The sequence below is a fragment of the Narcine bancroftii genome, chromosome 9 (genome assembly GCF_036971445.1).
Source record: "Narcine bancroftii isolate sNarBan1 chromosome 9, sNarBan1.hap1, whole genome shotgun sequence".
NCBI classification, from domain to species: Eukaryota; Metazoa; Chordata; class Chondrichthyes; order Torpediniformes; family Narcinidae; genus Narcine; species Narcine bancroftii.
This window is the reverse complement of record NC_091477.1, coordinates 34031-46183: the sequence shown is the minus strand read 5'-3', so window position 1 is coordinate 46183 and position 12153 is coordinate 34031. Positions and strand designations below refer to the sequence as shown.

The 12153-nt window shown below is 51.3% G+C and overlaps 1 protein-coding gene and 1 long non-coding RNA gene across 2 annotated transcripts; one reads left to right on the top strand and one right to left on the bottom strand.

Moving 5' to 3' along the window:
- The first annotated feature begins 4336 nt into the window (after positions 1–4336).
- On the top strand, positions 4337–8428 carry LOC138742793 (uncharacterized). The gene is made up of 3 exons (XR_011344409.1): positions 4337–4397; positions 5176–5401; positions 8213–8428. It is a non-coding gene; the product is annotated as an uncharacterized lncRNA (long non-coding RNA).
- Positions 8429–8801: 373 nt separating this feature from the next.
- Positions 8802–10606, bottom strand: LOC138742942 (proline-rich protein 2-like). Its single transcript, XM_069897820.1, has 5 exons — positions 10602–10606; positions 10329–10500; positions 9576–10001; positions 9160–9398; positions 8802–8877 (listed from the first exon to the last, which is right to left on the bottom strand). Exons 1-5 carry the CDS (start codon positions 10604–10606, stop codon positions 8802–8804), a joined length of 918 nt encoding a protein of 305 aa, XP_069753921.1.
- Between the last annotated feature and the right edge of the window lie 1547 nt (positions 10607–12153).

The window sequence follows — 12153 nt, the reverse complement described above, 5'->3', positions numbered from 1 at the left end:
GAGACAGACACACACAGACAGATACACACACACAGACATAGACAGAGAGACACACAGAGGCACACAGATATAGAAACACACACAGAGACACAGACAGCGTCACACAGACACAGAGAGAGACACACACACAGACAGAGAGAGACACACACACATACAGACAGAGAGACACAAATTGAGACACAGAGAGAGACACACACACAGCGACACACAAACAGACAGAGACACACAAACACACAGACAGACACACAGAGACAGATAGAGAGACACACACAGAGACATAGACACACACAGACACACAGATATAGAAACACACACAGAGACACAGAGAGACACACACACAGACAGAGAGAGAGAGACACAGAGAGAGAGAGACACAGACAGAGAGACACAGACACACAGAGACAGACACAGAGACTCACACAGATACAGAGACACAGACAGAGAGAGACACACACATACAGACAGAGAGACACAAATTGTGACACAGAGGGAGTGAGAGACACACACACAGCGACACACAAACAGACAGACAGAGACACACATACAGAGGGAGAGACACACACAGACACAGAGACACACACAGACACAGAGAGAGAGAGACACAGAGAGAGAGAGACCCACACAGAGACACACACAAACATAGACATTTGATAGGCTCCACAGACTCAGTCATAAGGCTTGGGATCTATGGATGTGTGGATTCAGAAATGGCTTAACTGCAGAAAGCATTTGATATGGGCATGGATGGGAGGGGTATGAAGGGATATGAAATGGGTGCTGGTCAGTGGGATGAGAAAATCAGTTCACCACAGACTGGAAGGTTTCTGTACTGGAATGAGACGTCATTAACAATGACACCGACAGCCCAATCCTCTTTCTGCCAGTTCCGCTGCAGACATTGGAAGACGGTCCAGTTTAAAATAATCCGAATACCCCTAGGCGTGGACCCACCGAAACCACAGTTTAGTTCCTCCACCTCAGATGGTGAAATCTACAGATTTTTCTTTAAAATATTGTTTACATTGTAAAACAATTTGAAAAGTGCATTAACATATATCGTAATGTTCAATTCAAAAGGAAAAAAATAATGAAAAAATCTCAGAGATTGAAACAGGAGGTAAAAGTTTGGAAGTAACATGACGGGGAACTTCTTTACTCAGAGTGGTGGCTGAGTGGAGTGAGCTTCCGGGAGAAATAGTGGCGGCAGGGTCCATTTTGTCATTTCAGGAAAAATTGGAGGGGAGGGGAATGCAGAGAGGTGGTACGAGAGGAGAGTATTTAGTTCAGTGCAGTCAAGAAGGGCCAAATGACCTGTTTCTGTGCTGTAATTGTTATAGGGTTAAAATGTGTGGCAGTAACTTGGAAGTCCGATGCGTATTTGGGAATGGGTCGATGGCCACACTGAAATAGGCCATTGATTCCCACGAAATAATTACATCGAATTCACGGAACAAATTTGAATTTCTCTTTTGAAGATTTGGGATGTGTATTTACCAATTGTAGGAATTAAATTGTAATCACCCAACACGAACTTTCTGACTCCTAAAACCAAGAAAAGCAAGATTTTATTTGAGAGTTTTGGTCAATTTTTATAAATACTATCTAGATGTTTTCTCTCTTTATTGTTTTCTATTGGGCAGCTGTGGGAGGGGTTACTTTTTGAATTACTATGCATTAATTTTATCTTATTTTCAAATAAGAAATTTAAGTTTTTTAATGCATATGTTAAATTAAATGTAAAAATGTTACAAATAAGATAAATGAAGAATTGTTTCAGGAACTGGCGATCTTCCACGAGTGCCGTGAACCCCAGGCAGCAGGAATGTGTGAACGAAACACAAAACTGGCCAGAACAACTGAGGAAACACGGCTAAAAGTGCCCAAAAAGGTGCTGATGCCATCTTGATTTTAATGCAGGTGACACTGAGGAATGCGTTGGGGCAGAGATGGTCTATGGACAGCCAATACAGACGCCTTGGGGAACAAAGCCCGCACCACCAGTAGGGATGGATAATGGTGGGTAATGAATAAGCAAATATTAGAGACACCGAGAGAGAGCGACACACACATACCCAGACAGACACACACACACACAGAAACAGAGAGACAGACACACACACACAGAGAAACACACACAGACAGAGACAGAGAGAGAGACACTGTCAGCGAGAGAGAGACAGACAGAGACACACACAGACAGACAGACACAGACAGATTGAGAGATACACACAGACGGAGAGGGAGACATGCACACAGAAAGAGACAGAGAGACACACAGAGAGACACACACACGACACAGAGAGACAGACACACGACACAGAGAGACAGATGCACACAGACAGATACACACACAGACATAGACAGAGAGACACACAGAGGCACACAGATATAGAAACACACACAGAGACACAGACAGCGTCACACAGACACAGAGAGAGACACACACACAGACAGAGAGAGAGACAGACAGAGAGACACAGAGGCTCACACAGATACAGAGACACAGACAGAGAGAGACACACACACATACAGACAGAGAGACACAAATTGTGACACAGAGACACAGAGAGAGACACACACACAGCGACACACAAACAGACAGAGACACACACACAGCGACACACAAACAGACAGAGACACACAAACACACAGACAGACACACACAGACAGATAGAGAGACACACACAGAGACATAGACACACACAGACACACAGATATAGAAACACACACAGAGACACAGAGAGACACACACACAGACAGAGAGAGAGAGACACAGACAGAGAGACACAGAGACTCACACAGATACAGAGACACAGACAGAGAGAGACACACACATACAGACAGAGAGACACAAATTGTGACACAGAGGGAGAGAGAGACACACACACAGCGACACACAGACAGACAGACAGAGACACACATACAGAGGGAGAGACACACACAGACACAGAGAGACACAGAGAGAGAGAGAGAGAGACCCACACAGAGACACACACAGACACAGAGAGACACACACAAACATAGACATTTGATAGGCTCCACAGACTCAGTCATAAGGCTTGGGATCTATGGATGTGTGGATTCAGAAATGGCTTAACTGCAGAAAGCATTTGATATGGGCATGGATGGGAGGGGTATGAAGGGATATGAAATGGGTGCTGGTCAGTGGGATGAGAAAATCAGTTCATCACAGACTGGAAGGTTTCTGTACTGGAATGAGACGTCATTAACAATGACACCGACAGCCCAATCCTCTTTCTGCCAGTTCCGCTGCAGACATTGGAAGACGGTCCAGTTTAAAATAATCCGAATACCCCTAGGCGTGGACCCACCGAAACCACAGTTTAGTTCCTCCACCTCAGATGGTGAAATCTACAGATTTTTCTTTAAAATATTGTTTACATTGTAAAACAATTTGAAAAGTGCATTAACATATATCGTAATGTTCAATTCAAAAGGAAAAAAATAATGAAGAAATCTCAGAGATTGAAACAGGAGGTAAAAGTTTGGAAGTAACATGACGGGGAACTTCTTTACTCAGAGTGGTGGCTGAGTGGAGTGAGCTTCCGGGAGAAATAGTGGCGGCAGGGTCCATTTTGTCATTTCAGGAAAAATTGGAGGGGAGGGGAATGCAGAGAGGTGGTACGAGAGGAGAGTATTTAGTTCAGTGCAGTCAAGAAGGGCCAAATGACCTGTTTCTGTGCTGTAATTGTTATAGGGTTAAAATGTGTGGCAGTAACTTGGAAGTCCGATGCGTATTTGGGAATGGGTCGATGGCCACACTGAAATAGGCCATTGATTCCCACGAAATAATTACATCGAATTCACGGAACAAATTTGAATTTCTCTTTTGAAGATTTGGGATGTGTATTTACCAATTGTAGGAATTAAATTGTAATCACCCAACACGAACTTTCTGACTCCTAAAACCAAGAAAAGCAAGATTTTATTTGAGAGTTTTGGTCAATTTTTATAAATACTATCTAGATGTTTTCTCTCTTTATTGTTTTCTATTGGGCAGCTGTGGGAGGGGTTACTTTTTGAATTACTATGCATTAATTTTATCTTATTTTCAAATAAGAAATTTAAGTTTTTTAATGCATATGTTAAATTAAATGTAAAAATGTTACAAATAAGATAAATGAAGAATTGTTTCAGGAACTGGCGATCTTCCACGAGTGCCGTGAACCCCAGGCAGCAGGAATGTGTGAACGAAACACAAAACTGGCCAGAACAACTGAGGAAACACGGCTAAAAGTGCCCAAAAAGGTGCTGATGCCATCTTGATTTTAATGCAGGTGACACTGAGGAATGCGTTGGGGCAGAGATGGTCTATGGACAGCCAATACAGACGCCTTGGGGAACAAAGCCCGCACCACCAGTAGGGATGGATAATGGTGGGTAATGAATAAATATTAGAGACACCGAGAGAGAGCGACACACACATACCCAGACAGACACACACACACACAGAAACAGAGAGACAGACACACACACACAGACAGACACACAGAGAGAGACACACACAGAAACATACACAGACAGAGAGAGAGAGACAGACAAGAGACACACACAGACGGAGAAAGAGACACGCACACGACACAGAGAGACAGACACACACACACAGAGAGACAAACACACGACACAGAGAGACAGACATAGACAGAGAGACACACACAGAGACAGAGACACAGATATAGAAACACACACCGAGAGAGAAACACAGAGAGAGAGAGACAGACACACAGAGAGAGAGAAAGACACAGACAGAGAGAGAGAGACACACACACAGAGACTCAGATACAGCGACATAGACAGAGAGACACACACACATACAGACAGAGAGACACAAATTGTGACACAGAGGGAGAGAGAGACACACACACAGAGCGACAAACAGACAGACAGAGACACACACACAGAGGGAGATACACAGAGAGAGAGACACACACAGACAGAGACACAGACAGAGTCAGACACAGAGACACAGACACAGAGACACACTCAGACACAGAGAGACACACAGTGACAGAGACACACTCAGACCGAGAGACAGACACACAGACATAGAGAGAAACACACAGACGTAGTTACACACGCACACAAACAGACAGAGAGAGACCCCTTGGTTGTGCCCTTCACCTTCGCACTTAACTCCCTCATCTCTCCTGGCAGGATTTCATCACCTTTCCTACCCGTGGACCATGACATCTGTCTGCTCATCCTCCATCCTGAGAATGGTGTGAACTCTACCCTAGAAACCCCACAGCAAAGAAAAGAGACCCTTCGGCCCTTCTCGTCCATGGTGAAATATCATTCTGCCAGTCTCATCGACCTGCAGCCAGTCCCTAACCCTCCTGACTTCCCACATCCATGGATCTCTGCAATTGATTCTTAAAACGTAAGAGTTTGAATGTTAAATGGCAGACCATTGAGGAGTGTTGTCAAACAAAGGGATTGAGGAACTGTGATACAGAACTGCCCGAAAGTGGAGTCCCATGTAGAGATGGGGGGGGGGGGGGGTGGGGGGGTGAAGAATGCTTCTGGTATTTTGGCCTTCAGAAATGAGAGGATTGAGTGCAGGAGGTGGGAGGCTACGAGGAAGTTGGACAAGGCCTGGGTGAGGCCAACTGGGGAACATTGTGTGCCATTTGGGTGGCCGGAGGAGAGGAAGGATAGGAATGAGAGCGCATCGAGGAGAGGGACAAGAAGGTGGTCTGGCTTTCGGGGTTTGAGTTCCAGGGGAAGGTTGGACAGGCTGGGACTTTATTCCCTGGAGCGTAGAAGATTGAGGAAGATTTGAAAATTGTGAGTGGGGACGGATCGTGTCCATGGGGACAGGCTGTTTCCAAGGAGAGTGGGGGAGATTCAAAGAGGAGGACATGGATTGAGATTGAAGGGGAATTTTTTTTCCCTCAGAGGGGGGTGGGAGCGTGGAATGAGCTTTGGGCCAAGGTGGTGGAGGTGGGATGGACTGGAATCTTGTGGGGGAATGTGGTGCAGGTCCTGGTGTGGAAATGTGCAGCCTGAAGGGGAGATGGACTGGAGGCCCGAGGCAACTCTCGGACCCTTCCCCAGTGGGACGAGGTTCTCAGGACAGAGGGGGCTCCAAAGGGCTCCATCCAGGGGCTCGTGGTGGCGAAGAGATCCCGTGCAGGGGTGGCCAAAGCTCTCGCGAGAGCGACCCCTGGGGACCGCCATGTTGTTGATCTTTCCCGCCTTTGGAGGAGTAGTTGGCGAGCGGGAGGGAGAGAGAGGTTTGTGTCGGTTCTTCACGGGCGGGAATCGAGGCATTTTGGGAGCGAGACCAGAGAGGACGGAGTTTCCACGGGTCGCCCTTTGGGTCTGGGGCGGCCGTAGCTCGGAGGGGAACGTGCAGAGGGATGGTTGTGAGGTGGGTCCGGGGAACCATGAGGGAGTTTGGGTCGGGGTGACATTAGGGTGTGGTAGTCGGGGACCCGCGAGGCTGAAGGGGGGTCGGGGTCCGTGAGGCTGTTGGGGGGAGGGGTAAACGTGAGGCTGAGTGGGGTCGGGGACCCGCGAGGCTAAGGGGGGTCGGGGACACGCGAGGCTGAGGTCGGTCGGGGACCCGCGAGGCTGAGGTCGGTTGGGGGCCGCGAGGCTGAAGGGGGTTGGGCCCCGCGAGGCTGTGGGGGGTTGGGCCCCGCGAGGCTGTGGGGGGTTGGGCCCCGCGAGGCTGTGGGGGGTTGGGCCCCGTGAGGCTGTGGGGGGTTGGGCCCCGCGAGGCTGTGGGGGGTTGGGCCCCGCGAGGCTGAGGGGCGTTGGGTCCCACGAGGCTGAGGGGCGTTGGGTCCCACGAGGCTGAGGGGCGTTGGGTCCCGGCGAGGCTGAGGGTGGTCGGGGCCCGCGAGGCTGAGGGTGTGACCCGTGAGGCTGAGGAGGTCGGGCCCCACGTGGCTCACGAGGGTCGTGGACCCATGAGGCTGAGGGGGGGTCGGGCACCCGCGAGGCTGATGGGGGTCGGGGCCCCGCGAGGCTGAGGGTGGTTGGACTCCACGAGGCTGAGGGTGGTTGGGACCTAGAAAGGTGAGGGGGCATCAGGGACCGGTGAGGCTGAGGAGGGAGGGCCAGCCAGAAGGTTGAGGGGAACCAGAAGGGTGAGGGGGAACCAGATGGGTGAGGGGGGAACCAGATGGGTGAGGGGTGTTGGGGACCTGCGTGGCTGAGAGGGGTGTCGGCGATCCTCTAGGCTGAGGGGTTGTCGGGAACCCAGAAGGGTGAGCGGGGATCGGAGACACGTGAGGCTGAGGGGGGAGGAGGGAGGGGGGCCCAGAAGGGTGAGGGTGACCTGAGAGCCTGAGGTAGAACCGTGAAGCTCAGGAGGTTGAGGACCCAGAACGGTGACGGGGTTTGGGAACTGCGAGGGTGAGGAGGACCAGTGAGTGTGAGGGGGTCGGGGACCCTTGGATGGGAATGAGCGGGAAGTTTGTGAGCGATGTGAGGGGGACGGGTGGTCAGGGCCAATAATAGAAAGGTTCCACTTTTCCACAGGACTCTCTGTTCCTCAAGTAGATGCGGCAGTGATGTTCCCACCACCCCATCCAGCGCCAGGATTCCTGGCGTTGACGTCAATGAGGGATCAGGGATGCTATGAGGACAGACACACACACACACAGAGACAAACACACGACACAGAGAGACAGACATAGAGACACACACAGAGACAGAGACACAGATATAGAAACACACACAGAGACACAGAGAGAGAAACACAGAGTGAGAGAGACACACAGAGAGAGGGACAGAGAGAGAGAAAGACACAGACAGAGAGAGAGACACACACACACACAGAGACTCAGATACAGAGACTCAGATACAGAGACATAGACAGGGAGACACACACACATATACAGACAGAGAGACACAAATTGTGACACAGAGGGAGAGAGAGACACACACACAGAGCGACAAACAGACAGACAGAGACACACAAACAGACACAGAGACACACACACAGAGGGAGATACACAGAGAGAGAGACACACACAGACAGAGAGAGACACAGACAGAGTCAGACACAGAGACAGAGACACACTCAGACCGAGAGACAGACAGAGAGAGACACACACACAGACATAGAGAGAAACACACAGACGTAGTTACACACGCACACAAACAGACAGAGAGAGACCCCTTGGTTGTGCCCTTCACCTTCGCACTTAACTCTCTCATCTCTCATCTCTCCTGGCAGGATCTCATCAACTTTCCTACCCATGGACCATGACATTGTCTGCTCATCCTCCTTCCTGAGAATGGTGTGAACTCTACCCTAGAAACCCCACAGCAAAGAAAAGAGACCCTTCGGCCCTTCTCATCCATGGTGAAATATCATTCTGCCAGTCTCATCGACCTGCAGCCAGTCCCTAACCCTCCTGACTTCCCACATCCATGGATCTCTGCAATTGATTCTTAAAACGTAAGAGTTTGAATGTTAAATGGCAGACCATTGAGGAGTGTTGTCAAACAAAGGGATTGGGGAACTGTGATACAGAACTGCCCGAAAGTGGAGTCCCATGTAGAGATGGGGGGGGGGGGGGTGGGGGGGTGAAGAATGCTTCTGGTATTTTGGCCTTCAGAAATGAGAGGATTGAGTGCAGGAGGTGGGAGGCTACGAGGAAGTTGGACAAGGCCTGGGTGAGGCCAACTGGGGAACATTGTGTGCCGTTTGGGTGGCCGGAGGAGAGGAAGGATAGGAATGAGAGCGCATCGAGGAGAGGGACAAGAAGGTGGTCTGGCTTTCGGGGTTTGAGTTCCAGGGGAAGGTTGGACAGGCTGGGACTTTATTCCCTGGACCGTAGAAGATTGAGGAAGATTTGAAAATTGTGAGTGGGGACAGATCGTGTCCATGGGGACAGGCTGTTACCAAGAAGAGTGGGAGAGATTCAAAGAGGAGGACATGGATTGAGATTGAAGGGGGATTTTTTTTCCCTCAGAGGGGGGTGGGAGCGTGGAATGAGCTTTGGGCCAAGGTGGTGGAGGTGGGATGGACTGGAATCTTGTGGGGGAATGTGGTGCAGGTCCTGATGTGGAAATGTGCAGCCTGAAGGGGAGATGGACTGGAGGCCCGAGGCAACTCTTGGACCCTTCCCCAGTGGGTCGAGGTTCTCAGGACAGAGGGGGCTCCAAAGGGCTCCATACAGGGGCTCGGGGTGGCGGAGAAGAGATCCCGTGCAGGGGTGGCCAAAGCTCTCGCGAGAGCGACCCCTGGAGGCCGCCATGTTGTTGATCTTTCCCGCCTTTGGAGGAGTAGTTGGCGAGCGGGAGGGAGAGAGAGGTTCGTGTCGGTTCTTCACGGGTGAGAATCGAGGCATTTTGGGAGCGAGACCAGAGAGGACGGAGTTTCCACGGATCGCCGTTTGTGTCTGGGGCGGCCGGAGCTCGGAGGGGAACGTGCAGAGGGATGGTTGTGAGGTGGGTCCGGGGAACCGTGAGGGAGTTTGGATCGGGGTGACATTAGGGTGTGGTAGTCGGGGACCCGCGAGGCTGAAGGGGGGTCGGGGTCCGTGAGGCTGTTGGGGGGAGGGGGAAGCGTGAGGCTGAGTGGGGTCGGGGACCCGCGAGGCTAAGGGTGGTCGGGGACACGCGAGGCTGAGGTCGGTCGGGGACCCGCGAGGTTGATGTTGGTCGGTGGCCGCGAGGCTGAAGGCGGTTGGGCCCCGCGAGGCTGTGGGGTGTTGGGCTCTGCGAGGCTGTGGGGGGTTGGGCCCCGCGAGGCTGTGGGGTGTTGGGTCCCGCGAGGCTGAGGGGCGTTGTGCCAGGTGAGGCTGAGGGGGGTCGGGGCCCGCGAGGCTGAGGGGGTGACCCGTGAGGCTTAGGGGGTCGGGCCCCACGTGGCTCACGAGGGTCGGGGACCCATGAGGCTGAGGGGGGGTCGGGCACCCGCGAGGCTGATGGGTGTCGGGGCCCCGCGAGGCTGAGGGTGGTTGGACCCCGCTAGGCTGAGGGTGGTTGGGCCCCGCGAGGCTGAGGGTGGTTGGGACCTAGAAAGGTGTGGGGGCATCAGGGACCGGTGAGGCTGAGGAGGGAGGGGCAACCAGAAGGTTGAGGGGAACCAGAAGGGTGAGGGGGAACCAGAAGGGTGAGGGGGAACCAGAAGGGTGAGGGGGAACCAGAAGGGTGAGGGGGAACCAGATGGGTGAGGGGGGAACCAGATGGGTGAGGGGTGTTGGGGACCTGCGTGGGTGAGAGGGGTGTCGGCGATCCTCTAGGCTGAGGGGTTGTCGGGAACCCAGAAGGGTGAGCGGGGATCGGAGACACGTGAGGCTGAGGGGGGAGGAGGGAGGGGGGCCCAGAAGGGTGAGGGGGACCTGAGAGCCTGAGGTAGAACCGTGAAGCTCAGGAGGTTGAGGACCCAGAACGGTGACGGGGTTTGGGATCTGCGAGGGTGAGGAGGACCAGTGAGTGTGAGGGGGTCGGGGACCCTTGGATGGGAATGAGCGGGAAGTTTGTGAGCGATGTGAGGGGGCTGGGGATGGGGACCTGCAAGTGAGACGGGTGGTCAGGGCCAATAATAGAAAGGTTCCACTTTTCCACAGGACTCTCTGTTCCTCAAGTAGATGCGGCAGTGATGTTCCCCCCACCCCATCCAGCGCCAGGATTCCTGGCGTTGAGGTCAATGAGGGATCAGGGATGCTATGAGGACAGTCTGACCCGTTTGGGGACCCCTGACCTCAACCATCAAGTGTTACTAAAAGGAATGGATGAAGGTCTGGCAGAGGATGAGGTTTGTCTTCATTTTGGTGAGGCATTTGATAGGCTTCACACACTAAGTCATAAGGCTTCGGATCTATGGATGTGTGGATTCAGAAATGGCTTAACTGCAGAAAGCATTTGGATATGGGCATGGATGGGAGGGGTATGAAGGGATATGAAATGGGTGCTGGTCAGTGGGATGAGAAAATCAGTTCACCACAGACTGGAAGGTTTCTGTGCTGGAATGAGACGTCATTAACAATGACACCGACAGCCTAATCCTCTTTCTGCCAGTTCCGCTGCAGACATTGGAAGACGGTCCTGTTTAAAATAATCCGAATACCCCTGGGCATGGACCCACCGAAACCACAGTTTAGTTCCTCCACCTCAGGTGGTGAAATCTACAGATTTTTCTTTAAAATATTGTTTCCATTGTTAAACAATTTGAAAAGTGCATTAGCATATATTGTAATATTCAATTCAAAAGGAAAAAAATAATGAAAAATTCTTAATTCAAAGCCCTAGCACGAAGCAAGGTTCAAAGCAAACACACAGGAATAAAGTGCCAGCATCCTGGAGATGGATTTATCAGTGGCTAAGGACCAGATTTGTTCTCGTCTCTAGCCGTGAACACACGAGGATGAGAGCAGTGTTTGAGGTGCTCCAGGCTCCGTGTTACAACGTGTACCCAGCCAGAAAGAATTCCGATCCATATCTCCACGTTTTTATTCCTGGGGCTGATGGCAAGGTTCAGACTGAAAAAGCAGAGGATGAGAATCTAGGCAAAAGGACAGAAGCCCAGACCAAAGCAACAATTGGAGCACAAGGAGCCTCAAGACTCACACCCCCAGGTTCAGGAAAGCTGCTCCCCCTCCACCTTCAGACTCAATCAGGAACTCATTTCAGGACTCTTGCAGCACTTTATTGATTTTCTTTGTTTTCAATTCTTTTATCTTTCCAGGTTTCCACTGAACCGTTTATTTTTGCACGACCCATGCGTGGGAATTCGGCCGTGTCCACAGGAAAAAGGGAATCTCAGGGTTGGATGTGATGTCGTGTATGTTCTCTGCCAATCAATGGGAAATCTCCAAATCTTCAATCTTGGTGCAAGAGCCCACGAGGTGCAAAGCAACCATCTCCTGTCCAAGCTGCAGATTGCAAGGGCTGTAAAGTGCTGCCACCGCATGTTCACACCGAGTACTGCATGCATGAAGCGAGGGAGAGAGATCTAGGTATAATACCACCACCTGGTGTCCGGACTCGCGAACTACAGGATACATGATTTTTATTTTTCATGGGAGTGTCGGAGAATGAGAGGAGACTTGATTAAGGTTAACAAAATAGAGCAAGATGGATAATATGGAGCTCCAATGAACAGGGAGGTCTCACCTGTGAAGGAGCAAGTGTGAGATCTCCCAGTTCATTCTTGCTTAGGCAGTG